The 27,801-nt window shown below is 40.6% G+C and overlaps 2 protein-coding genes across 5 annotated transcripts in view; one reads left to right on the top strand and one right to left on the bottom strand.

Moving 5' to 3' along the window:
* Positions 1–17,350, bottom strand: part of POP1 (POP1 homolog, ribonuclease P/MRP subunit) — a 36,719-nt gene extending 19,369 nt beyond the window's left edge. For 2 of the 4 annotated variants that reach the window (XM_081258987.1, XM_081258990.1), the window contains exons 1-10: positions 17,267–17,350; positions 13,767–13,907; positions 11,897–12,064; positions 10,364–10,539; positions 8,661–8,909; positions 4,886–4,973; positions 3,876–4,063; positions 2,930–3,186; positions 2,694–2,805; positions 417–528 (exon numbers count right to left, since the gene is read on the bottom strand). In XM_081258987.1, coding sequence (XP_081115113.1) covers positions 417–528; positions 2,694–2,805; positions 2,930–3,186; positions 3,876–4,063; positions 4,886–4,973; positions 8,661–8,909; positions 10,364–10,539; positions 11,897–12,064; positions 13,767–13,905 — 1,489 coding nt within the window. In that variant the 5' untranslated portion in view covers positions 13,906–13,907; positions 17,267–17,350. The remainder of the gene's footprint in view (positions 1–416; positions 529–2,693; positions 2,806–2,929; positions 3,187–3,875; positions 4,064–4,885; positions 4,974–8,660; positions 8,910–10,363; positions 10,540–11,896; positions 12,065–13,766; positions 13,908–17,266) is intronic. The other 2 variants (XM_081258988.1, XM_081258989.1) reach the window with 2 other exon arrangements.
* An 89-nt stretch (positions 17,351–17,439) lies between these two features.
* RIDA (reactive intermediate imine deaminase A) lies at positions 17,440–25,502 on the top strand. The gene is made up of 6 exons (XM_081258986.1): positions 17,440–17,630; positions 19,903–20,008; positions 21,574–21,628; positions 22,937–23,005; positions 23,920–23,975; positions 24,924–25,502. The coding sequence occupies exons 1-6, from the start codon at positions 17,566–17,568 to the stop codon at positions 24,984–24,986; spliced, it is 414 nt and encodes a 137-aa protein (XP_081115112.1). The 5' UTR covers positions 17,440–17,565; the 3' UTR covers positions 24,987–25,502.
* Positions 25,503–27,801: the final 2,299 nt, after the last annotated feature.

Raw genomic sequence — 27,801 nt, 5'->3', positions numbered from 1 at the left:
TAAAGACACGTATTCCCCATTTTTTTCCCCAAAGATACTTTCAGAGAATAAATTAACGTTCATACAGAGTGAAGTTTCTTCCAAAAAGCATTAAATTAACATAACAGGTTATTTGACGACATGAACATGTATGTATGTTCCTGTCCATAACTACAGGAGCTTCACACACAAATGCAATCATGCGAAGGAAAGTAAGATTTTAGTTTAGTAGCGGGCACATGCATTTATCTATAGCAACGGAATGCCAATTGTTTAGAATACTAACACCTCATTTGTGCTTTCTTGCTGTATTTTCACAAACAGTTACAAGTTAAAAAGCTACTACATTTAGGTAGCTCAACTGCAAGATGCTCTTTTAACCCATTTCCCACTCTTCCCTTCTTCCCCAGTACAACCCAGTATCCCCCCTGTTATACCTCCCAACAATTCAAAAATGGTTTCCTGTCTGTGATGAAGGGAAACGCTATCAGGATCCCTGCAGGTTTCAATCCACCAACAGTGAGGTGTCTTCTCTGTGTCCTCTCCCTCCTGGAAAACAACAACTCCTGTTCACCAGACAAATCATGGATCAGACTTAATAATTTTGGTTAAAGTGGTTGTGCTATTGGCCCCCTTCCTGTTTTCCCTGTTTGTGGGAACGAATCTTTTATGAGGGGAACCAGGGAAACTCTCACATCGGACTAATGATTCTTCTAATTACAGACAAGGACACAGGACTAGACTTCTCTCAAGATTTCACAGACTAAGAGAATCATGCATGGTTTTCTGAGAGACGACCTACCTAACTGGTTGCACACCTGTGGTCTCTGCAGCACAGAGCCAACAAGAGATGCCTTGTTCTTCTCCCACGCTACCAGCTGCATCACCACAGAATGAAGCAATAAAATTTTCCTCACCAAAGAAAAACCAAACCAATACCTTTTGAAGAAATCTTCAGCAAAAGGATTTATTAGTACTACAGTATTTCTAGAAATTTCCAGAAAGTTACACAAGTATTTTACCTGCCTTTTTTCTGAACAGAACTAGGAATTGGCAAAGCTTTCAAACAGCAGCTCAAGTACCATAAGCATGCCCAGGAAGAGAACCTACAGCCATGATTCATACCAAAGTTCACTGAAGTAGGATGTGCCCCTACAGATTCTAACCTGTAATACATGCGCCCTTTACCTCACACAAACTCAGGTGGCACAAACTAGGGGTTCAAAGTACAGGCCCTGGAACCAAACTTCCTAGGTTCAAATCCTCCCCTCTGCAACTTATGAGCTAGCATGGAGTAACAACTCTGCACCAGGCACTGTGCTAAGCCCAGGGGACAGAGTAAAGAATGGGACTGCCCCGTCCTTGCCATCACGAAGCTCAAGACTCTAATGAGACACGAACATCGAACAAATAGGCAAACAAATCTAGACGTAAGTAGAGGAAATGTGCAAGAGGGGATGAAAACAACAGGGGGGATATAATTTAACTTAGGGGATCAGAAAAGGATTCTAGAGGAAAATGATACAGATGCTGAAACTTAAAGAATGAGGACGGCTTAGCCAAGAAGAGCGATAGAGGTGGGACATTCAGACAGGCTCTAAGGGAGGTGAGATCTGACATATTCTAGAACCTGGAAGAAGGCCAGGGTGGCTGAAGTGCCAAAGGCAAGGAGCGATGAGGCCAGACAGACATGAAGGTATAAGGTTACCAGTCAAATTAAGGGCTTTGGAATTTATCTCAAATACAATGAGAAGCTATCCAAAAGCTTTTAATCAGGAAGTAGCGTGATGTGAATAAACTGTCAAAATATCACTTTGCCTCCTGCGTGGAGAACAGAGTGAAAAGTGAGAGCAATGAAGGAAAGTTAAGAAGCTGCTTCAGGATCCAGGAAAGAGACAACAGTGGTTGAGACTACTGTGGAAACAGGGAAGAGGGAGAGAGAAGTCGTCTTTTTTTTTTTTTTTAAAGTATCTGTCTTCTAACAGCTCAAACTCTGTTCAGATCTATCACCATATTCAACGTGTCCAATCTGCGAGAGGCACAGGCACTGAGAGGTTAATTGCACAAATACAGAAAAACAAACCGAATCTGAACCCAGAATGTCTGATTCCTAATCTAGTCTCTATTCTCCAGACCTGCACTGTCAACATGGCAGCCACTAGCCACAGAGAACAGTTTGAATTTAACTGTTAGTTAATTAAAATTAAATAAAGGAACCAATTCACTTCCTCAGTCACGCTAGCAACTCGGTAGCTACCTGTGGCTGGTGGCTCCGTAATGGACGGCACAAAGAAACATCACCCTCACAGAACGTTCTATTGGACAGAGATGCACTCAACACACTGTTCTCAACCTGTTAGACATCACCCTTAAACTAGCCCCAGAAAATATGCATCACACAAGTACAAACAAAAAAAAACTAGCATATACTTTCCAGGATTTTACGGGCTCCCTGTTAGCTGCCTATGGAGAAGTTAAGAACCTTCTACAAGACTCAGAAGCTGCAGTGGCAGTCTGTATTTAAATAAGAACAAGTCAGTTTACTTATTACATTCACTTCAATTTGCTCTTCTAGGAAAAGTGAAAGATAAAAGTCTTTGATAATAAGCATAAGTAGGGAAACAAACATTTAGAAGCCATGGCCCAAAATGTTACCAAATTACGTTAGGTTTCACAAATTTGCTAAGAAGGAGGTGACCAGAATAAAACATTACAAGCACGTTTACTCTCACAGTGTGGACAGAAGCAGCCTTGAGTGCTTCAGTTAGGATGCAGTGGGAAAGTGGACCAATCAGCCGGAATCTGTTCATCTCCATCGTCAAATCACTGAAAGAAAGAAAAGGTCTTAAAATGGAAACTTCCATCGTATATGATGTCTGTTTCACCAGCAAAAACAGAGCACATCTTCACTGAAAACAGTCAGTAGGTTCAGAGCAAATTCAACCCATACCTGATTACAATGCCTGTGGTTGGAGAGATCCAAGAATACGGTTGAAGTGGATCTCTAGTTCCATCACCGATGACTTTTTTAATTGGTTTAGCATTTTCCTCATCATCTTTCCATTTTCTTTTCTTGCCAATTTTCTCTTTGGGCAGGTCAGTTTGGCTTTTTCCTTGGGATGGTGTCAGAAGGGGATCAGGGAGGCAGACAGTTGACTCGGTGGGCTCCATACACTGGCACACTGCTTTTATTTCCTCTAAGATATCCTAAGGATACGTTTAAACATTTTACTTTTAAACTCTGGAATTTAAATACGTTTCGAATTTAAGTTGGTTTAGTTTATGTTATTTTTTCTACCTTTAAAAATGTACATTTTTATTCTTCACAAATTAAACTAAATTTATCATCATCAAAAAGGTTTTTTGATTCCTCTGCACTTAGAACAAAAAAAAGAACTCTGAAATGTCAAAGATTAATGAAAACAACATGAATACTCTGACCAGTTTTTTTTAAAACTAGTTTAAAAAGGAATTTGGAGAAAATTTACAGTCTACTATATAAAAGCAGTGAGTATGATAAAAAAGGAAAGCTAAGCTAAATGCAGTATTAAAAAATCATCAGAATTACTCAAAACAGATTCTCATCATCAAACAGGCTCTCACAAGCACCTGAATACCAATGAACCAATTCAGGCTGATGGAAGTATTGGTCCCAGTGCACCATTTCAAGCCCTTTGCATAATAAGATTGGTTTTCATCTCTCCTTCTACTTAGGGCTTACTAAAAGTCAGGTCAAGATTTGCTCCACTTAATATTCACATAACTATCCTCCCTATATTCAAATGCCACGCTATTAATCAAACTTTTAGACTATTCAAATTTCTATAGCACTGATTTCCAACAGTAATCAAGAATACAGTAACAGAGTGATGAGGAAATACTGTCAAGGATTATACCTGTTTAAGACTTGGATGAAGCCAGATCCACAACTGCCTGCTCTCAGAAGTGTCACCAGGGGTCTTCTCAGCCTTCCAAATAAATGTCACAGGACCCAGCATTTCTCTAGGATATTTATTTGCCCGGTAAAGCATGAGACTACCTTGGCGCTTTCCAGACAAACAGTGAACTGCTGCAAAAGTCAATCCTGACATAAACAAAAACAAAAGTCTAAGATTTCAAGCGCTGAGACTGCATTATTAGTTCCTGATAGACATACTGTTATTTATTGTCTATCTCCATGATGGATGAGGTGTTGGTTTTGATCACTGCTTAGATCAAGAAGTGATCAAAACCACCCAAGAAGTTCTCAATAAATATTTGAGTAAATGATTTAATGAGTTCTGAGTTTCCTCCTGCCTAAATTCACTCCACCAGAATAACGGTTCTCTCACTTTACACTCAACAATATTTGAAATGGCTTAAAAGCCACCCCAAGCTTTCCTTATATGAACATAGTCATTGGTAACAAGAACTGTCTCAGTAAAGCATGTTTAAATTCCAAAATGCTTACAGCAGACACTTGTTCATGAAATGAATACATATATAAAGACTAAAATAGGACTCTGGGCTTCCCTGGTGGCGCAGAGGTTAAGAATCCGCCTGCCAATGCAGGGGACACGGGTTCGAGCTCTGGTCTGGGAAGATCTCACATGCCACGGAGCAACTAAGCCCATACGCCACAACTACTGAGCCTGAGCTCTAGAGCCCGAGAGCCCCAACTAGTGAGCCCATGTACCACAACTACTGAAGCCCGCGCACCTAGAGCCTGTGCTCCTCAACAAGAGAAGCCACCGCAATGAGAAGCCCATGCACTGCAAGGCAGAGTAGCCCCCGCTCGCCGCAACTAGAGAAAGCCCGCAGAAAGCAATGAAGACCCAACGCAGCCAAAAATAAAATAAAGAAAAATAAATAAATGCATCAAAAATAGAATAAAATAAAATGGGACTCAGCTCGGAAACAAGTTTACCTGTGTCTATGCTACACATTGGAGAAAGTGCCTTCAGTATTTCTTCCTCTTTGCCCTTCAACTCCAAACAACAGTAGTAGGATAAATCCTGCAAAACGAGGGAGATACAATCAAAAACTTGAATTTCCATTGAAAATGTAAGCGGCAGTATCCTACTTTTTAGAAAGAAAATATGTGTTTTATCCCAGACTCACAGATAAGTTCGAAGTAGGGTGTAAAAACCACTGCCTCTAAGTAACGGGTTATCCCTCTCCAAAACCCAACTAAAGTAAAAAAATCAGAGTAGAATAAGCAAGACAGGAATAAATTCAGCAATATTATGTTAAGGTTGCTCACTTTGGTTACCTAATTCAGGACCTCAGGATTACGGAACACTGAGCCTCAAGACACACGTGGCAGTTTATCCCATATTTCTCCACTGCTCAGTCTTGACCATGATATCCAAATTTGACTAAGCAATGTATAAGGAAAACTGAGAGCAATCGGAGTAAGGCCGTACCAATTTAAATAAGATGAAGAGAGCTCAGACTGAGCGAATAAAATCAATTACATTAAAGAACTATAATAATGGTTAATGGATACTGCAAGGTTACTGAGTGCCAGCGCTGGGCTAACTCCTTACATGGACTGCCATTCAATCTTCCCAAGACCTGATGAACCAGGTACTATGGTAATCTTATTTGACAGATGAGGACACTGAGACAGAGACTGTTACTTGAACAGAGCCAGCCATATCATCAGTAAGTGGAGAAGCTAGCGTTCAAGTCAGGCTCACCGACCCCCGAACCAACCCCTCCGCCATAGCTCCTTTATGCAATTTCAGTACACGCAGCAACTGAAACTAAACTGATAGGTAAGGCTCTGACAAACTCACATTAATCAATGCTATCACTCACACACAGAAATCTTCCCAGCAATAGCGATCCACTCTCAGCTGTCAGTGGCAGACGAACCCCACCAGAGTGTGTACCACTGGGTGACAGCAGAGAATAATGGTTAAGAGCGTGGAACTCTGGAACCAGACCACCTGGGCTCAAATCCCAACTTCACCACTCATTGGCTGTATGACCGGGGATAAACTGCCCAACGTCTCAGTTTTCTCATTTGTAAAATGGAACTAATGGTAAAACTTACCCCATACTGTTGCTGTAAGGATTAATTGAGTAAACACATGTAAAGGACTAAGGATTGAGTAAACACATGTAAAAACACATGTAAAGTAAACACATGTAAACACAGACATAAATTAAGTACTCAAAAATATTTGTTCTTACGAGCTATTATTTTTATTACTTAGGACCAATCAAATGTAAAGAAAATACTTGATAACCTCAGCAAAAAATTCTGTCCAAAATGAGAAGTAACTATATGTCTGCCTTAAAATTGGAGAAATGACAGAGTACAGTGGAAAAAGCAGGGGCCAGGGGAATCAGCTCCCGACGTAGCACTGGGGAGGGCCTATCTTGCTACGTAGGCCACCAACAAGCTGTGCAGCCCTAGGCAAGTCACTTCACCTCTCTGGATCCCAGGCTCCTCAACAGTCAAAATGAAGAATTTGACTATAATCCATGATTTCTGCTGCTGAGTCTTCAAATCAAAGGCTCTTAAAAGGTTCTTGTACTTACTTTACACCCATTAGGATGGCAATGATCAAAAAAACAGAAAACAACAAGTGTTGCTAGGACATGGAGAAACGGAAGCCCTTGTGTACTGCTGATGGGAATGTAAAATAGTGTAGCCTCAATGGAAAAAAGTATGATGGTTCCTCAAAAAAATTAAACATAGAACTACCACATAATCCAGCAATTCCTCTCCTGGGTATATACCCAAAAGAACTGAGAGCAAGGAACTGAAGAGATATTTGTACACCCATATTCATAGCAGCATTATTCACAACAGCCAAACGGTAGAAGCAGCTCAAGTGCCCATTGACAGATGAATGAATAAACAAAATGTGGTATATACATATAATGAAATATTATTCTGCCTTAAAAATGAGGGAGGACTTCCCTGGTGGCGCAGTGGTTAAGAATCCAACTGCCAGTGCAGGGGACACGGGTTCAAGCCCTGGTCCAGGAAGATTCCACATGCCGCAGAGCAACTAAGCCCATGTGCCACAACTACTGAGCCTGTGCTCTGGAGGCCGTGAGCCACAACTACTGAGCCCGTGTGCCACAACTACTGAAGCCCAGGCGCCTAGAGCCCGTGCTCCACAACAAGAGAAGCCACCACAATGAGAAGCCTGTGCACCACAACAAAGAGTGGCCCCCACTCACCGCAACTAGAGAAAGCCCGTGTACAGCAAGGAAGACCCAATCCAGCCAAAATAAATAAATAAATAAATAAATAAATAAATAAATAAATTTTTTAAAATGAGGGAAACTGACGAATGATGCAACATGGATTAATCTTGAAGACATCATGCTAAGTGAAATAAGCCAGTCTCAAAAGGAGCTGGCTTTTTTATACGAGGTACCTAGAGTAGTCAGATTCATAAAGATGCGAAGTAGAATGGTGGCTGACAGCGACTGGTGGAGAGAAGAATGGGAAGTTAGTATTTAATGGATGCAGAGCTTTGGTCTCGGAGATGAAAAAGCTCTAGAGATGGATGGTGATGACAGTTACACAACAATGTGAATATACTTAATGCCACGGAACTGTATACGTGAAAAAGGTTAAAATGACAAATCTGTTGTTATGTCTAATTTACCAAAAATTTTTTTAAGGTTCTTGTATTGATTGTTCTGCTACGTTGCTCTCAAGAGGTAGCAGAGGATGCTAATACTAACGGCTTTCAAAAGTTGGCCAAGGGGCTTCCCTGGTGGCGCAGTGGTTGAGAGTCCGCCTGCCGATGCAGGGGACACAGGTTCGTGCCCCAGTCCGGGAAGATCCCACATGCCGCGGAGCGGCTAGGCCCGTGTGCCATGGCCGCTGAGCCTGCGCGTCCGGAGCCTGTGCTCCACAACGGGAGAGGCCACAACAGTGAGAGGCCCACGTACCGCAAAAAAAAAAAAAAAAAAAAAAAAGTTGGCCAAGGCCATCCTGCCATTGAAAGATAGGCCCTCTGCAAAGAACAAATTTCTAAACATGTACTGGAAGAGAGAGAAAGCTACTGAATTAGCAACTGACCGGGGGCGGGGTGGGGTGGGGGGAGGCGCAGGAGAAGATAGGACAGCCAAATAAATGCTATTATGCAGCTCTAAAACCAACTGTCCTCTTAAAGAGTTTAAAACAAACTTCCCAGCATAGATGGGTCTCAAATATCTGTAGTGGTGAATGACTGCTGAATGAACCCCGAGCATGACCAACAAGACCCTGCAGGATCTGGTTCCTACTTATTCTCCAGAACTAATCTCGCCCTATATTAGCCCTGCTCTCACTCTCTTCATCTTTGTCACAATGAATTTATTTCAATCTTTCCTTCCTATCTGGCTGCCTCTGCCTTCACCCACTCTGCCATTTCCTTATCCCTCAGAGCTCAGCTCAAGCATCAGTTCCATGGGGAAGCACTCCTATTCCTGTTACGAATGGTCACGGTATTGTATAGTATTCCCTTACAGTTGTATATTTGGCTAATTATTTGATTAATGTCAGCGTGCCCCAATAACTTTAGGCTGCTTCATCTCCAGCATCTGGCAAAATGCCTCTTGCCCAGTAATTATTTTTAAAATGAATAATCTTAGATAGGGCTTTGGCATACCATGAACTAGTCTAAAAGTCTAAATCAGGAAGGGTCCCAACGAAAATAAAGGGGAAAGCAATCGGAAAAGCATACCTGAAGGAGGCAGCGGCTCGTCATGGCTCGATAGCAGGCTCTGTGGCTCTTGACTGTCGGCCTCTCCCCCAGGCAGTAGCCCCACCTCTTGACCATGTGAAACCGCTTCGCGTGCCAGATGTGAGTTTCTAGCCATTTGTTCTTCTTTTGTCTCCGGTTAAATTCTAGTATCCGGTTTATGTGACATCGTCGAGCTTTATGGCACTTATTTTTTGAGTGTTCTTTTTTCTGATGAACTGCTTTCTCTGCCTATAGTTTCAAGAAGACAGGCAGATCCTAGTTGGTAACCATCTCAAAACCAAGTTAAATGTTAGGAATTCAAACAGCTAATTTTAGGTGAAGTGGAGTACCTTACAGACTCCATTAGTTTGCTTAATTTTTTAACTTGGTGATTTCTCCAATGAAAGTCGAGGAGGCAACAGAAAGAGTGAAGATTTTAGAAAAAGATAAACCTAGGAAGGAAACACAGTTCTATCACTTACTAACTGGGCAAGCTTCGGGGACTGGGAAGATTAGAGTATTTATAAAATGTTCAACACAGTAACTCAAACTTATTTGTGGCTATTAATATTAGAAAGCAAGAAAGAATAAATCAAATGCTAGCTTTGTGTTGATTTTTTTTATTGTTTTTTAGCATCTAAGAATACAACTAAACCCAAAACTTAGGACCAAAGATATAAAAGTGGGGAAAACCTGCACATTTCCTATCACTTAGGTACTGATAGACAAATGCTAAATGCTATCACTAGGAAACAGACTTCACATTAAATCCAGAGAGAACAAAATTCCTGTTTAGTTTTCATTCTTCACTTCTTCCATAGCTAAGCTAAACTTTTGTGGGAAAAAACTCTTTTCCATTAGTTTGTGGGCCCCTTAAGAATAAGGACTTTACCTTAATGGACCCTAACCCCACCACCAGCATAATACCAGTACACAGAAGGCACTTGATAAAGAAATTTTGAATCAATTAGTAAAGACACAGGGTGGTTAGACAATCAAAGAATGTCCAAGCCAAGAATTTTGGTAAAGCCAAAAACAACTGGACTTGAACAAAAAATTAAATCCAAGTTCAAGTTTTCAACATTAAAAAAAGACAAAAGGCAAATACTAGGCATTGATGCTGCCTTTTTTAACCTTCCAACTCTCTACTGGTCACACCCACAAAGTGCAGAGCTAAAATTACTTATCTGGTAAGAAGATCAAATTTTCATTTTAAATCTGGCAGGGGAACGTCAACTGTTTAACATCATAAAGAGAGAGAGGTTCCAAATGCTGTATTAAAAAGTAGCTGTAGGGCTTCCCTGGTGGCGCAGTGGTTGAGAGTCCGCCTGCCGATGCAGGGAACACGGGTTCGTGCCCCGGTCCGGGAAGATCCCACATGCCGCGGAGCGGCTGGGCCCGTGAGCCATGGCCGCTGAGCCTGCGCGTCCGGAGCTTGTGCTCCGCAACGGGAGAGGCCACAACAGTGAGAGGCCCGCGTACCGCAAAAAAGACAAAAAAAAAGTAGCTGTAATATCCAACAGCCTGCTAATTTTGGAGGGGAGTGGAAGTGGAGGTGCGGAAGATAATGATTAAACCAAAAGATATGCAAAATGAGCATACTGTTTTTTAGTCTTCATTTTAATAAATTATGTTAGGTTAATACTTCTCAATTTCCTTTAAGAACCACTAACCTAAACATTTACATTAAGGGACACTTTTACCTCTTTCTGGGCAATCTCCTGTAACCGTCGAGGAAGGCGTTTGACATTGTGACTCATGGCTCTTCGTCTCATGTGCCGTGGCAGCGTCTGGAAAACCAGTGAATTAGAAGATTTCTGGGCCACTGCTTTCAACATGGCACTGATTTCAGCAGCTCGAGCTTGAGCAAAAGTAGAAGCTGTCGAAGAAAACACCACCATCATTAAAAACTCATCTTGAATTGACACTTTTCCTGGTAGGTTTCAGAAGGAAAACAGATTTGAAGCACATGAGCTTACAATTCACCCACTACCCTAACTCCTAATAGATTAACACCAATAGTAGTTATTTCTGTTACATGATTGTGAAACTAAGGATTCGGTTTTACTTTTCTAATCAGAAAAAAATTAGTTAAAAAATAAGGTAAAAAAGAGTTTTTTTAAAACAGAGAGCTGGGCTTCCCTGCTGGCACAGTGGTTAAGAATCCGCCTGCCAATGCAGGGGACACAGGTTTGAGCCCTGGTCCAGGAAGATCCCACATGCTGTGGAGCAACTAAGCCCATGCACCACAACTACTGAGCCTGTGCACAACTACTGAGCTCATGTGCCACAACTACTGAAGCTCACATGCCTACAGCCCGTGTTCCGCAACAAGAGAAGCCACCGCAATGAGAAGCCAGCGCACCACAATGAAGAGTAGTCCCCGCTCGCTGCAACTAGAGAAAGGCCACGTGCAGCAACTAAGTCCCGATGCAGCCAAAAATAAATATATAAATTTATTTAAAAAATTAAAAAAAGAAAGCTACATGCAATATAATCACAACCATTCTTAAGTGTAATAATCCCACAAGAAAACAAAGAAAAAACAAAATTTTAAATGATTTTGACTCTAGGGGTTTTCTTCCTTAATATTTCCTGTTTTTTTACAAATATGTGACCATAACTATTTTTAGTTTTCTTTATTGAAAAAATGGACTATTTTTTCTGAATAATAAACAGAGCACTGGAGAAATTTAAGTGAATGCCTCCAAGAAGGCATAAAGAAACACCAGAAGGCACGCTTAAGGTGTGTACAAGGAATACAGGGTTACCAGGTAGTGAGGGGTGACAGTGAAGGGGGGTGTTAGGAAACGAGACTGGAAAGGGCCTAGAGACAGGTACTTACAGGCCTTGGTTGCCCTCAGAGTGCATTAAATTGGGTTTTATCTTTGGAGATGCCGTGCTGAGGAGTGTGGATGGCATTTTATACTTTTTAAAAAGGGGGGAGGGAGTGACAAAGATGACTTTAAGACAAAAAGGAACAGTTCACAAATCAGAACCTCTAAGAAGACAGTAAGAGAGAGGAGGGAGCCCAAAGGAGGGACAGCTAGCAGGCCCAGGGAGGCGCTGGTCTGAGTCCAGGCTGGAGGTGAGACGCGCCCATGTGGACGGAGGGGAGGAGAGAGACGGGGAGGCGGGGCCAAGGCCTGGGCGGAGAGAAGGCACTAGAAATCTGGCTGCAGGAGAAACGGAGAGCTCCCGGTACAATCAAACTTGGTTTCTGTACAAATACCTACCGGTTATATACTTAGGAATCTCCTGAGAAGTGCCCTCGGGACCTGCTTTCCATCCTCCCTTTTTTTTTAAGGTTACCCTTGAGGAAGACTGCTCCTTCGCATCAGACTCAGCCAGTGAATGGTGGGTCGTTTTGGTTTGTCGCTGTCGTGAAGTTCCACAATGAGGCTCTAGTACATTTTCAAAAAAGAAAACAAAAAGCAAAACTGTCACTTTTATCAGAAATAAGGATTAGAGTGTTGGGTGAACACTGATCAGGTTTTTAATCCTGCAACCACCCTGTAAGTGGCTATTACTACTGTCCTCCCCTTAAGGAGGAGGGATGTCAGGCAGGGAGGTGAGTTGACTTGCCCAAGGTCACATAGCTAGGAGGCAGCACACTAGCTAATCATGTCAGTGTGACACATGAAAGAACCTTGGGTGTAACAGATATGAGGGAACTTTTCTCCATATAAATAGTGCAATGTGGCTTTTACACCTAAGCTCCCTTAAATACTATAATCCACATGATTTTGCATATGCAGTCTTTCATCATAATTCTCTGGCACACTCAAGTTGAGAGCCACTATGTTAAGAAAGAAATAAAAGCAGAGTCTCTATACAAATGTCTAGGCATTCAAACCATTCTGACTTTAACACAATATCTCTATGAATACAGGGAAAGATCAGTAGAGAATTTTACAGCCTTCCTGTTTATTTCCATGGCAGTGATAATTATTAAGCCCCTATAATCATGAAACATGTTGCAAGGTCTGTCACTGTGAGGTTTAAATGAGATAATGTGTGCTATGGCGTCTCACTTGGCACAGTGGGCATGAATGTTGGATCTGAATCAATTTTCTGTTGCTGCCTGATGAACAGCTATCCCCTTCATATCACTTTACAAGGTTCTAAAATCAGCACACAAGTTAAACGCAGATATGATGAATGCACTGCATTTCTTTTAGGAAATATAGAAGTGTCATTTAATAACTGTTAAGGTACAGATAAAATATATCAGCTGTAAAATACCTACAGCCAATTCTCATTATTCCCAGCAGTTATGTTCTAGAAAGTCACAGCCAACACTGAACTAGTGAACACTGAACCACTGCTCCTAGAGAAAACAAGTATGTATCTATGTATGTATGTATATATACTTCTTACAGAGATTATGATCTTAAATTATAAGAACAACTCATCCTAGTAGATTCTATTTCCTCTCTTTTACAAAGAGAAAATGAGGTTCAGAAGTGTTAAGTGACCTGCCTGAGGCTGCCCCACAATCGGAATTCAAACCTCTGTGATGGGGCTTCCCTGGTGGTGCAGTGGTTGAGAGTCCGCCTGCCGATGCAGGGGACACAGGTTCGTGCCCTGGTCCGGGAAGATCCCACATGCCGCGGAGCGGCTGGGCCCGTGAGCCATGGCCGCTGAGCCTGCGCGTCTGGAGCCTGTGCTCCGCAACGGGAGAGGCCACAAGAGTGAGAGGCCCGCATACCACACACACACACAAAAAACACCCGGTGAGAGCTGGAGCTTCTTGCACTACACTGCCCTGTCCCACCAGTCTCCTTCCTCTGGTCATCTCTGTATGAAGCTGAAGCAGGAAGGCACTGGGAACCTCCACTGGGAATACCCACATCAGGTGACTCAAAATTTTCCCCACTCTTTGCATGTCCGCGAATGACCAAAGTGACATGAGTATTAAGTTTGGGGTTACAAACTTAGCAACAAGGTGAAATTGCAAATATAAAACTTGCAAATAATGAGGGTCAACTGTATCTATTTTTAACTCAACTCCTTTATCATTTAGATTATGACTATCAAAAGGAGCTGACAAGAGCAATCCGATCCAAATGGAAGTATGTGTAGAGAGCACCATGTTTATCTTACCTTTCTGAGACTGGAAAGGTTTTCCACCTCCATTATGGTACTTTACACCACTATCAGCCACAAAGCCAGAGGATAAAGTCACATTGGTGGGCTGGTTTCTCATTTTCTTAGCATGTTTCCTTTCTTTTGCAGTAGACATTTCTGGAAAGAAAGTAATAAATTTAGTACAGGGAGAAGGAACTTCCTTTCAAATATAAAAATAAATTTAATGGATAAATGTTCAAGTGACTCAAAATTTGCTTCTTCAATATAATAAATCTCCATTTATTATAACTGGATTGATGATATCAAAACGTTATCAGGGGGCTTCCCTGGTGGCGCAGTGGTTGAGAGTCCGCCTGCCAGTGCAGGGGACACAGGTTTGTGCCGGGAAGATCCCACATGCTGCGGAGCGGCTGGGCCCGTGAGCCATGGCCGCTGAGCCTGCGCGTCCGGAGCCTGTGCTCCGCAACGGGAGAGGCCACAACAGTGAGAGGCCCGCGTACCGCAAAAAAAAAAAAATTAGCAGATTGAACTAGCAATGATCCTCAAACAGTTCTGACAGCAGAATAGAATGAATATAGAATACATCCTTATCAAGTCTGAGGATTTAGTTTAAAATAGCTTCCAGAAGGAATCTTAACTCTTACCTTAACATTCATGTGAATTTTACATCTACTCCTAAGAGTCACAGTTTGTATTTGTTTTCATATCCATTTAGTCAAAATTTTAATGACCACTAAATATGTGTCAGATTTTATACAAGTGTTTTCTCCCAAAATCTTCAAACTGGACGTGTCATGTTTTCTCATACAGCATATGATCCCCTGGTTGATCAGACACACCCTTTGGTAGAGTAGACTCTGGTTTGAAAACCTGGGGATTAAAAGGGTTATGTCTGATTTCTTTCAATCTAAAAAATTGGTGACTCAGACTTAATATAAAGTCTGCCTTATGAATACAGGTATGTTGTTTCACAAGAAATATTTTACTCAATTATTTGTAATGCTCCAAGAAAGCGCCTTATTTAAAGAATCATACGGTGAACTGTTTTGTAAGTTAAAAACACCTCCTAATTATCCAGTTTAATCAAACTTAACAAGCTTTTGGGTACCTACGATGTGCATAATAGCTTTGGGCTGTGCGTATACCAAAGTAGTACACGGGTGCGGCCTCCTTCCTTAAAGAATTAGTCGTCTCGGGCAGCCAACACTTACTGAGAACTTCCTGTGTCAGGCACTATTCCCCATGCCTCACTCATCTAGTCTCACAACTCCATGAGGGAAGTACTAGCACTATCCTCATTTCATAAATGAAGAAACTGTAGCACAGAGAGGTCACACGAAGCTTGTGGTTGTATTGGGATTCTAACCGGGCAGTCTGGCTCTATTCACTATTTTTAAAACAAAGAAAACTTAGGGACTTCCCTGGTGGCACAGTGGTTAAGAATCCGCCTGCCAATGCAGGGGACACGGGTTTGTGCCCTGGTCCAGAAAGATCCTACATGCCACGGAGCAACTAAGCCCACGCGTCACAACTACTGAGCCTGCGCTCTAGAGCCCGCAGGACAGAACTACTGGGGCCATGTGCCACAACTACTGAAGCCCACATGCCTAGAGCCTGTGCTCCGCAACAGGAGAAGCCACCGCAATGAGAAGCCCGCGCACCGCAACGACGAGTAGCCCCTGTTAGCCACAACTAGAGAAAGCCCATGCGCCACAACTAGAGAAAGCCCGTGCGCAGCAACAGACCCAACACAGCCAAAAATAAGTAAATAAAAATAAAATAAATTTAAAAAAAAACTTAAAGAATAAGACCACATATAATAAGGGACTAAATTTTGCAGTATAGCACAATAGGAAACTGGATAAGGGAAAGAAATGTGAATCTGTGAATCTGCAGGAAAAGTCAATGAGAAAATAGGATTTCACTAGTTGGAACTTAGGGAAGAAAGTATTCAGGAACCTGCTTTGTGAATTCAGAAGTGAGGATGCTGGATAACTAGACTAGAATGGGAAGAGACAGTAGAAGGGGATAAAACTGAGTAGGCAAGGGCAGGCCACAACCCTAAACCAATGAAAAAGCCAGAAGTTGGAAAGCCAAAACCTTAGCAGTATGTAGAACAAAATGAGAGGGAATAACGAGGATTTTCTTATATTCCGTTTCAGAAGCAGAGTAGGGCAGGGATTTTGCCAGTCTTTTTCACTGCTGCATCTCCAGGACGTAGCCTTGCACAAAGCAGGGACTCAATATATATATTTGTTGAATGTACATGTGCACGCATAAATGGAGTGAAACGTGCCTATAATGCGTATATTAACAGTAAAAAATATTTAGCCAAGTGCCACCGCTTCTGATACAGCATGACCGAATATCTGCCAAGAGAACAGCTCTGGGGCCATTTACCGGACCAAGACCTATAATCTCCTACCTGAAATCAGATCCCAGTCACTAGGCTTCTGCTGAGATAGAAAGGGAATGCAGAGACACCTTGAAAATCTTGGGGAGCTCTCCCAGAGAAGGGAGCATGGGAGGGGGTAGGTGAACAATGCCCAGGTCTCAGCGTGGTCCCCTCAGTGACCCATCTTATTCCTTTAGGATGTACAAGCCTGCTCCCAGGACGGCCTCTGCCCGGAGGTGCAATGCAGAGAAATGACAGACACAGTGGGCTCGGTCACAGGGGCTGAAATGTAAGTAGATGAAGTAGGGGGTCCCCGGAGAAAGAGAAGCAGGCATGAATTTCTTGACATAAGAGAAGCCATTTTTGGCCCAGGCCATTTTGTGATCTAAGCCTGACCACAATGCTCGCCTTTAAACAGGTCTCAGTAATAGTGATCTTAATGGAACTAAAGAACAAACGACAGAGTTATCAGGCAAGAGAAGTAACAATAGTAAAAATCAGTTGTAAACTCCCATTTCTATTTCCATGACAAGATTAGCCTGAAGCACTTTCTTGAGCTGTTTTGCAGAATGTGAACCCCCTCGAGCACTCAATCACCAGATCAACAGAACCAGACCTACGATGATGTTGACCTTTCTTATGACCCTGGAGGTTTCAACTAAAGCTTGGACTCTGTTGACCTTTGCCACAATTTAATGCTGAATTCCCTTCTGCTGGAGCCCCTTCATGAATATGCATGTATCCTTAGCTTAAAACTTCCCCAATTTTTCTGTTGGGGAGATACTGCTTTGGGAAAGATTCCCGGTGTTCTCCTTACTTGCAGCAAGTAATAAATCCTTCCTTCTCCTGATCTTTGTCTTGGTTGGTTTTTTTGGTTTTGTTTAGTTTTGTTTGTCTTGACATCCACCAAGACGTGAACCCAGTTCTTGGGTAACAGAAAGAGGTGCCAGGCAGGGAGAGGGGCCCCTGCGCAGGCAGCAAGAGAAGAAGAGTAGGTCAGCTGGGTGTGAGGGAGAGAATCGGAGGGGAGCCCGGCCAATACTGGGGCGCCGGTGGGGACCGCCACACACACTCCCCCATACTTGCGAACGCTGGCGGACGCCAGTCCCTCACGACCTACCTGCCAGACGCTCCGTGGTCCCGGGTCAGGATGACAATGCTGTACCACAGTCCCCGGCGCGACATGCGCAGCAAGAGAGCTGGAGGGCGCATGCGCCACTGTGACTGCGGCCTCCACGTGGCTCGGAGTCTCACGGAAACTACAACTCCCAGAATGCCGAGCGAACCCCCCCTCCCCCGCCAACCAGGGACTCTTTAAAACAGGGATTCTAGCCCCAGCTGTTCAGACCCGTGAGACAGGAGTAGAAGCAGCCTACGTGGTAGTTGTCTCCGAGGGGCGGCAAGGAAAAAGGATTAGCCATGTCGTCTTTGATCAGAAAGGTGATCAGCACCGCGAAAGCCCCAGCGGCCATTGGTCCCTACAGGTACAGGAGGCCTGTGGGAGCTGAGAAGGACGCGGGGCCTGTGGGGTCGGAGGTTGTGGGGTCGGAAGTTGGGGGCTTGGGCCAGTCCGGTTCCGAGCTGCGGGGGGCCTTCGGGGTTCACCGGGCAACCTCATGCAACATGCTGCACCCGGAAACGGAGCGCGGGAAAGCGGGAAGCCCACCGAGAGACCCACTACGTGTTATAAAATTATCAATTTTGTATTTAAAATTATAAAGAAAAAAGATAACGGTCTGCAAATCAGGGGAAATGCCATGAAATGAAAGATAGGAAAGTTGGGAGCATGTTGGAAAACAAACTATAGGGAACTAGAAATTTAGAAATGAGAATATCTTGTTTTCTAAATAACCGTGAAATGGGGTAAAACAAATTTTACTTCTAAATTTAAATTGATATTGTTTTCTTTATCAAAAAAAATGTTTAAACATTTAATGCCATTGAATTGTGTACCTTAAAAGGGTTAAAATGGTAAAAAAAAATTTAATATAAATTTATTTATTTATTTATGGCTGTGTTGGGTCTTCGTTGCTGCGCGCGGGCTTTCTCTAGTTGTGGAGAGCAGGGGCTACTCTTCGTTGCGGTGCGCGGGCTTCTCATCGCGGTGGCTTCTCTTGTTGCTGAGCACGGGCTCTAGACGCGCGGGCTTCACTAGTTGTGGCTCACGGGCTCTAGAGCGCAGGCTCAGTAGTTGTGGCGCACGGGCTTAGTTGCTCCACGACATGTGGGATCTTCCCGGACCAGGGATCGAACCCGTGTCCCCTGCATTGACAGGTGGATTCTTAACCACTGAGCCACCAGGGAAGTCCCTAAAATGGTAAATTTTATGTTTGATGTATATCTTTTATCACAGTTAAGAGAAACAATGGCGGGGCTTTCTTTATCCAAAAACGAATAAATTGCCCTTAAAGTTGATGTGTTTGGCTCTCTTTCAGGTCTCAGTGTAGCTTACGCTTTTTCTTGAGACCTTATCCTAATTCTGATATTTAGTATCCTCATTACGGAAATAATCAGTTCCGAAAATAAGCACTTTGCAGAAAAGTGTACCCTCACAGGTAGATCCTTAATTGACCCTTCAGCAGTGATTAACCTTGTCTAATTACTTATTTTCTTAAGAGTGCTCTTGGCATTGCTTTCTTTTGCTCGTTTTACAGCTTTATTGAGGTATAAGTTACATACAAAATTCACCATTTTAAGTGTAGAGTTCCATGAGTTTGGGTAAATGTATCGAGTCATGCACCTACTGCCACAATCAAGTTTTTGAACATTTATATCACCCCCACAAACCACCCCCCCTTGCAAAAACAATCCCTCATACCCGTTTGTGTTCAATTCCCACCCCTACCCCTGACCCCAGGCAGCCACTAATCTACTTTCTGCTGCTTTTTTTGTTTGTTTTTTCTAGAATTTTATATAGGTAGAATCAAATAATATGTAGTCTTTAGTTGGATCTATCCGTGGGTGTTTTTTATTTTATTTTTTTTCCTTTTTGCTATCATGAATAATGCTGTTCTGAATATCCATGTGAAGTTTTCGGACATATTTCTTTTGAGTAGTTGTCTAAGAAAGAAGTCGCTGGGTTGTATGTTATGTGTATGTGGTGGTTTTTTTTTTTTTTTGGCTGCGCCTCGCAGTTTGCGGGATCTTAGTTTCCCCACCAGGGGCTGAACCAGGGCCCTCTGCAGTGAAAGCGCATCCTAACCAGTGGACCACCAGGGAATTCCCTGTTTAAATTTTTAAGAAACTGCCAAACTGTTTTCCAGAGTGTGTGTACTATTTTGCATTCGCACCAACAAAGTATGAAGGTTCCAGTTTCTCCACATCCTCATCAATACTTGTTACTATCAATGATGCTTTACTGTGTGTGATGGCATCATAAGTGTGGCTTTGGTTTGCATTACTCCTTCACTTTTTGTATGTCTTCTTTAGTGAAGTGTCTGTTCAGATCACTTGCCGATTTTTTACTGAGTTGTCTTTATATTATTGAGTTGTAAGAGTTCTTTATATATTCTGAATACAAGTCCTTTGTTAAATATGTGTTTTGCAGATATTTTCTCCCAATCCGTGACTTGGGCTTTCATTTTCTTAAAGATGTCTTTCAGTAAGCAAAAGGTTTTAATTTCAATGAAGTCCAATTATCAATTTTTTAATTTTACATTTTGCTCTTTTTGTGTCTTAGCAAAGAAATCTTTTAGCATTGAGTTTTACAGTTTATATTTATGTTTTACGTATATCCTGGATTTCTGTTCATTGCAGTCAGGCTGTGTTAGTCGACAGGACCATTTACATTTCAGGACAGCTAGGCATGGATCCTGCAAGTGGACAGCTTGTGCCAGGAGGGGTGGCAGAAGAGGCTAAACAAGTGAGTCATTTTCCACATTTGAAGTTCCCTTCTCTACTCCTTCTTAATATTGAGGAGTATTAAGAATCCATTTGGCTGATTTGTTTATTATAGAGATAATAAGATAAGTACTTTTTAAGTTACTGGTTGACTTAAGACAGTTTTACGTCAGTAGAAAGTGGGAAATGTGATGAATCATTTAACACCCAAAAAAAAAAGGATTTTACTTTCCAAGTTGACCTTAAACCTGAATTATTGGATATCAACTAAACTTATTGTGGTAATGATTTCACAGTATGTACATGTATCAAATCATCATGTTATATACCTAAAACTAATAAATGTTATATGTCAATTATATTTCAGTAAAATGGGAGGGAAAAACCCTGAATTATTGAAAACATCTTGCCACTTCCACATGGGTTGGGAAATTGTTTTATCAGGGCCAATGACCTGCAAAAAAAAAAAAAAAAAAATCCACCACCACAAAAGTAAAAGTCAACATTTTGTTAGAAAGAGAAATATCAAAGGTTACATGCAGTACGTTTTTTTAAATAAGAATGGGGGATATAATTCTAATCCAATAAATGGAATTAAATTATAATTTAATACATTCACTGAGTCATTTGTAATATCCAAAGATAGAAAACAATCTAAATGTCCATCCATGAGGAACTAGTTAAATAAATCATGCTACATCTGTACAACTAAATTCATATGGAAAGATCTCCAAGATAAATTATTATATGATAAAATAAAACCAAGATGCAGAACAGCATGCACAATAAGCTACCCTCTGTGTGTGTGTCTAAGGATACATACATTTATGTTGGTACAAGCATTGACTGTCTCTGGAAGGATATACAAGAGACTAGAAACAGTGGTTACCTTTGATGAAGGAAACTGGGGAGGGGGAGTAAGGGTGGACGACATCTTTTCACTGTATATGATTTTTTATAGCTTTTGAATTTTTTGTCATATCTATGTATTACCTATTTAGAAGATTAATTTTTTTTAATCATCAACTATTATAATGTGACCAATCAAAGTGGAAGAATGAATTGAAAAATAATAAATTAAGGACAGGGTGAAAAACTAATGTTTTTCCAAAGCCCAGAATATCAAACATGTACACAATTTACTACTATTGTTTTTTGAGAAAAAGGAAAAAAACCTTTTTAAAATCAAATATTGCTTTAAAGAAAACAGGTTTTAATGCTTACTAGCTCATACTTATCCTCAGAGTGATGTGGAATTAGGAGCCCCAGTAATAATTTCTGTTTTAGCTTAGTGGACATTGGCTGAGAATTTCACCATTCTAGCACTGAGGAAGAGACTTCAGTCTTTTTCCTCACAAAAGGAGGCAACTTCTCACTGTATTTCAGAAAGATTCTTTCCATTAAAGAAAGCCAAGAAACAAATCACTTGTATAGAGGTGGCCTACAAAGAGTAGAATTTCCTAGAAAAGGGAGATTTTGCTGCAACATAGGCTATTTAAGGAGATATTAGTAAAGATGGTTAATTGAATTGAATTAAAGCTTCAATGTAGCATCAGTGCCTTAGGCCTTTCTTACCTCGGTTCACAGGCTCTTACAAACATGGGTGAAATTCTGAAAGCAGCAGGCTGTGACTTCACGAATGGTGAGCAACTTGATATTATTTCACAGTTCTGTTTGATATTTCTTTGGTCTTTTTGAAGAACACATGGCATCCAGTAATATGTCATGCCATATCTTTGTTATTTGAAGTTGGTTTAATTTCAGTCCCATTTTAATCAAGACAGTCCAGAGCCATATACATAATATCAATGAAAAATTAATCATTAGTCAATCTAAGAAAAAAATGGAAACTTTTATTTGACCCAGCCTGAGGATTATAACCTGGCAGACTTACAGAAAGATCAGAGGACTGTTCCAAAGAGGTAAGGGGAAAGGCCAGAATATATATGATTTTGACAAAGGGATACATGCAATGAAAATGGCACACATCTTGGTAGAAGGTTACTGCTGTTCGCAAGGAACGGATATCTTAGTTAATGGTTTTAGTGCTCCTCTTAGTATTGGGAATATGTGAAAAACTGGGTTCATAAAATTTTCTCCCGAAAATATCTGAGGGCCGGTTCTGCCAGTTTTCCCAGAGCACAAAGTGCCTTATCCTGATCTTTTCCCTGAATTCCTTTCTCAGTGTATTGTAGGTCAGCGACTGCAGTGGCTAATGACTTGATTCTTGTAGAACTGGATGGTGGGCAACAGTCTTACTTTACAATCCCCTCTCTTTCAATCTTAATTTCAGCCAAGGTTTGGGAGGCATTTGGTGACCAGTTTGTCCCGTGGTCCTAGAGATGCTCATTCCCAGGTCAGGCGAGGATTTCATTAATATGCCACTCAATGTGCTATTACTGGACTAAAGCTCTGTTAATAGTAGCCAAAAGCCAGGAAATGATTCTCTCTTGTTGCTTCTTCCCATATCTAGAGTTACACTATTATAATCATTGATCCTGTAAACTATATTTTAGGTGAATAATTTCAAGTCCTGTAGTTATTATTTTTATTGGAGGCTCAGTCACATTTGATAATGCAAGAAACAATAATCTTGTAAAATAGGCAGAACACAAGTAATATAGCTAGTGACATTAATAAGGTCATAAGTAAGTAATGTTATGATCTAAGGGGTTACATGGCTGGCACCAGCAGAAGAACAACTGAACTTTATGGTTGGGCAGGTATTTCTGTTGTTGGAGGGGTCCGGCTAATGCTCAGTGCAGATGCACACTGCACACTAGAGGGGAGAGAGGAGGACTAAATGGGCAGAGAAAAAATTTTTATCTTTAAATTTTTCTTGTCTTGCCTTAAAATATGAATCTTATTTCATCAGTACTGTTTTTTTAGTAATGTTTTGGATCAGACCAAATAACTAAATAAACCTAATGACAATGTATATATCTCCTAGTGGTAAAAACAACTGTTTTGCTGGCTGACATAAACGACTTCAGTACTGTCAATGACATCTACAAACAATGTAAGTAATTTGGCTTTATTACTATTTTCCATTTTAAAGAGAAATATATCTATTAACCTTAATAAGTGTCCATTATGAATTAGGAATGTTGGGAGATGCTAAAGAAATGGTCATAGATCCTGTCCTAAAAGAATTAATAGCCTGATTAGAAATACACAGTGTCCCCCCCATGAAAACATCCAAGATATTTCTATTGCATTCCCTAGAATAACATACTACAACCAGACAAATCCATTTCCCTAAAGCTTAATTTTGTTACCCTCCTCAGGCTTTCTAAGCCCTCCTAATCATTTTTCAACACATAGATTGTATTTATTATCGCTGTGATAAGGTCTAGCCACCACCTCTGTTCTACTCTCTCAGAATCATTAGCTGGTTAGTTAATATTTCTGTGCCTTGGTTTCCTCATATGCAAAATGGGGATAAAACCTTATAAGGTTGTTGGAATTTTAAATGAGTTAATACAACATGTAAACATGTTAGAACAGATGCTGGCACGTTGTAAACACTCAGTAAGTGTTATCTGTTATTATTAACATTGCTGTCCTAGTGGGGAAAATGAATATCCCTACCACCTGGTGAGATAAGACAAAGGTATAACACGGAAAAGGCATCATCACTTATAATTATCACTTTAAAAACAACCTCCTTCATGTCAAACAAGATCAAAGTGTCAGAGTATGTGAGTATTTTCATTTTTTTCCCCAGAAAACTAAGGTATTTTTTAAAATATTAAACATCATGGGAATCATGGCAAAATATTTTATCAAATATAAATATGAGCTTCTTTTTTTTCCACGTTGCTTATATCTAAGAACTGACACATATCTGAAGCACTTACCAGATTCTTGTTCCTGCAGTGTTGAGTTTCAGCATAGTATCTGAAAACTAAAATGAAATTCTTTTAAATTTAGATTTCCAGAGTAGTTTTCCTGCAAGAGCTGCTTACCAGGTTGCTGCTTTGCCCAAAGTAAGTACACATTTGTCTTAAAATTAAGAAAATTAAAAATCAAGGCCACACATGGACATGAACACAACAGAATCAGAGTACTTAAATTGTGAGAAAAAGTAAAACAGCAGCTGTATTGTTTTACTGTTACTTAGAGACTATAAATTGAGCCAGGTCTGTGAGTTCTGCAGTAAAAATTTTACTTTTCTATCATATAATAAAAAATCTAGGGAATTCCCTAGCGGTCGGTCCACTGGTTAGGACTCTGTGCTTTCACTGCCAAGGGCCCAGGTTTGATCCTTGGTCTGATCCTTGGTTGGGGAACTAAGCCCGCAAACCACACAGCATGGCCAAAACAAAAACAAAAAACAAAAAAATAGTAGACCTTCTATTAGAAAAAGTCATCTGAAAACCAGTGGCTCATAGATTTCTCACCATTCCTGCTTTGGTATTCTAGTCGAACTAGAAGCTCTTCCTATGCCCCTTAGCAACACAGTATTTCTACCTATAAAGAAGCAGCTCTTATGGACTTCTGGCAATTTTCCACTAAAGAAATTTATCTTCTATGAGTGGTTTTTTTGTTACTTGGAATGATCAGTATCATCAAATTTATTAAGGTATAGAATGTGATGGAAGGAGCTCCGAACTTGGAGTTATAAGACATGGGTTTGAACCTTGCTGTTTAGTTTTGTGTCCTGGGATGGGTTAAACAACCTTTCTAAGCTACAGTGTATCAATCCCCTGCATTGAGAGAACCCCTGATAATAGAGCTGCTGTGGGAATCCCATGAGCTAACATAGACGAACACATTGAGCAGATAACCTGGCCTACTGTAGACTCTTGGTGCATGTGCCCCCTCCTTTACTTCTTTGATAAGTTTAATATTAAAAAATGCATATGTTAAAAATTGCATATGTTTTTAGTAGGTATTATGGTGCTCTCTTAATTTATTCATTATTTTCCTGACAGGGAGGCCGTGTTGAGATTGAAGCAGTAGCCGTCCAAGGACCTCTCGTGACAGCTTCGCTCTAAGTGGGCCCAGTGTTATTTAGTCTGGAATTTTAATAATGTTTTTAAATTAACATCTTAATTTTTACAGTATTTGTTGGAAAGTGTAAGGTTGACTGAAATATCTGAAGTTATTATGGAAATACCATATAATAAGGGGAATTGAACATGAGTTGAAGATTAGTGATGAATCTAGTTACTGATGTTATAAATTACACTTCTGTAACACTCATTACTAGATGTGGGAAAAGAGACACACATTACATAGTTACTCAGAAAAATAAAAGTAATGGGAAATAGCATGTAGAAAAGATGAGTTACTATTCCTGAGAAATAATAAAGAGCACACCTAATTCAATTAAACTCTATTAATTTAATGGTGTGAACTATTTAGTTCTCATGTCAGATACATGATTCTGCTTTTACTTGAGTAAAATTAAAACACTTAAGTTTGAATGGTAGAGGTAAAGGAGAAGAAACTGGACCAAATTTTATATAGATAATATTTTTCTAATGGAAATAAAATAACATGCAAATTTTCCTTTGTGTGATTCTGTTCATTTATTTTTTAAAAGTTTAATGTATACACTAAATCCTATTACCTAAATAAAGGTGGGGGAAATATGAAGTTTAAATTCCAACTTTTTTTCTCAAAGCTTACTTCTGGCTTTACATTTTTACACTGGTAATAAGGCTATGTATAACCATTTTGTGTTTGTTCTTTAAAGTCTTTTAACATTTTTAGAAACTACTACATGAATACCTCCTTGTTGTAGAATAAATTCCAACACAGAATTATGTAGATTAAAAAGTAAAAGTCCCAGGGCTTCCCTGGTGGCACAGTGGTTAAGGATCCACCTCCCAATGCAGGGGACATGGGTTCGATCCCTGGTCCGGGAAGATCCCACATGCTGCGGAGCAACTAAGCCCGTGCATCACAACTACTAGAGCCTGCGCTCTAGAGCCCGAGCCACAACTACTGAGCCCGCGAGCCACAACTACTGGAGCCCATGCACCTAAAGCCCGTGCACCACAACAAGAGAAGCCACTGCAATAAGAAGCCCGCACACCGCAACAAAGGGCAGCCCCCGCTCGCCGCAACTAGAGAAAGCCTGCGCGCAGCAACGAAGACCCAATGCGGCGAAAAATAAATATATAAATAAATTTTTTTAAAAAAAAGTAAAAGTCCCCTTCACTCACTGGCCATTCCACTTACCTCCCCAAAGATGACCACTGCTAAGAGTTTTGAGTGTAACCAGCAGATAGTTTTCTATTCGTTATATACTTAATCATCTAGTTTGGTTTTGGCTTGTTTACATAAATGGAGCTTTACTGTATATATTATTCTACAGATTGCTTTCTTCTTGTCTTGAAGGTCTTCCATGTAACTACCTATTGATCTACCTCATTTTTAAAGCTGTTGCGGAGTCATCTTTTGTGTAAATATACCTTAGGTGATTTAACCATTGATCCAAACAATTCCATATTTGCAAAATTATCATATCAATGCTGCTGTAACATTCTTACATACACACATAACATTTTACATATACCTATTTGTTTGAGGTTAATTGAGAAATGTCATGCTAATTTGAAAAGTTTGGTAAACCAAAAGATAATATCAGAAGGACTTGGGAAGAGCAGTTATAACACATTGACTAGAGATGTATTAATGTCTTTTGTTACCCGAATGTTATTGACAGAGAGACATACCAATATCACTTAATAACAAATCACCGGCCATAGGAGTTAGTTTCTGCACAAATCGCCCAGTCAATAACAAGTTTAAGAGCACAGACTTTGGAGTAATTCTAACGGGATTCAAGGCCCAGATCTACCGCTTATTAGCTGTATGATCTTGAGCTAGTTATTTAACCTCTTTAAGTCTCAGTTTCCTGAGAGATAATAATTGCACCTTCTCAAAGGGATGTTGTAAGGATTAAATAAGATAATGTATATGGAAAGTACTTAGCAGTGTCTAGCATACAGCAAAGGATCAAAAATCTGTCACTATTCATCAGTATTTAATAATTATCATATAGAATAATGTGCTAGATGGAAAAGTTTCTGCTATTTACATACTTAAATTTATTGACATAAAAGATAAGGATGAGGATTCTTCAAGGAGGTAGAGTTGGGGAGTATAGCACTATGAGTTAGTTGATAAACAAGATTAGGCCCTGAAAATTATCTTAGACATTTTTACACGAAGCAGTACAGTACAGTAGTCAAGGGTGTAGGCTCTGGAGCCAAACTGTTGATTTCAAATTCTATTCCACCACTTATTAGCTTTGTAACTTTGGGCTAGTTACTTAAGCTCTCTGCTCTGTTTCTTCTGTAAAATATCTCCTTTGTTTCATCTGTAAAATGGGGATATTACTAGTACCTACCTTATAAAGTTGTAAGGTTTAAATAAGTTAATATGTATAGAGCACTTAGAATAATGCCTGGCACATAGCTATGATGATAATGATAGAAACCTTTCTGTTATTTAGCAATAAAAAGAAATGAGGGAATTCCCTGGCGGTCTAGTGGTTAGGATTGGGCACTTTCACTGCCATGGACTGGGTTCAGTCCCTGGTTGGGGAACTGAGATCCTATAAGCTGTGTGGCACAGCCAAAAAAGAAAAATAAGCTATCAAGCCACAAAAAGACATGAGGAACCTTAGATGCACGTTACTAAATGAAAGAAGCCAACCTAAGAAGATAACATACTGTATGATTCCAACTATGTGACATTCTGGGAAAGGCAAAACTATGGAGACAGTAAAAAGATCAGTGGTTGCCAGGGTGGCAGAGGAAGTAGGGGAGGGATCAACAGGTGAAGCACAGGAGATGT

The sequence above is a fragment of the Mesoplodon bidens genome, assembly GCF_964165515.1.
Source record: "Mesoplodon bidens genome assembly, chromosome: 16".
Classification (NCBI taxonomy): Eukaryota; Metazoa; Chordata; class Mammalia; order Artiodactyla; family Ziphiidae; genus Mesoplodon; species Mesoplodon bidens.
This window is presented reverse-complemented; position numbering and strand designations above follow the sequence as displayed.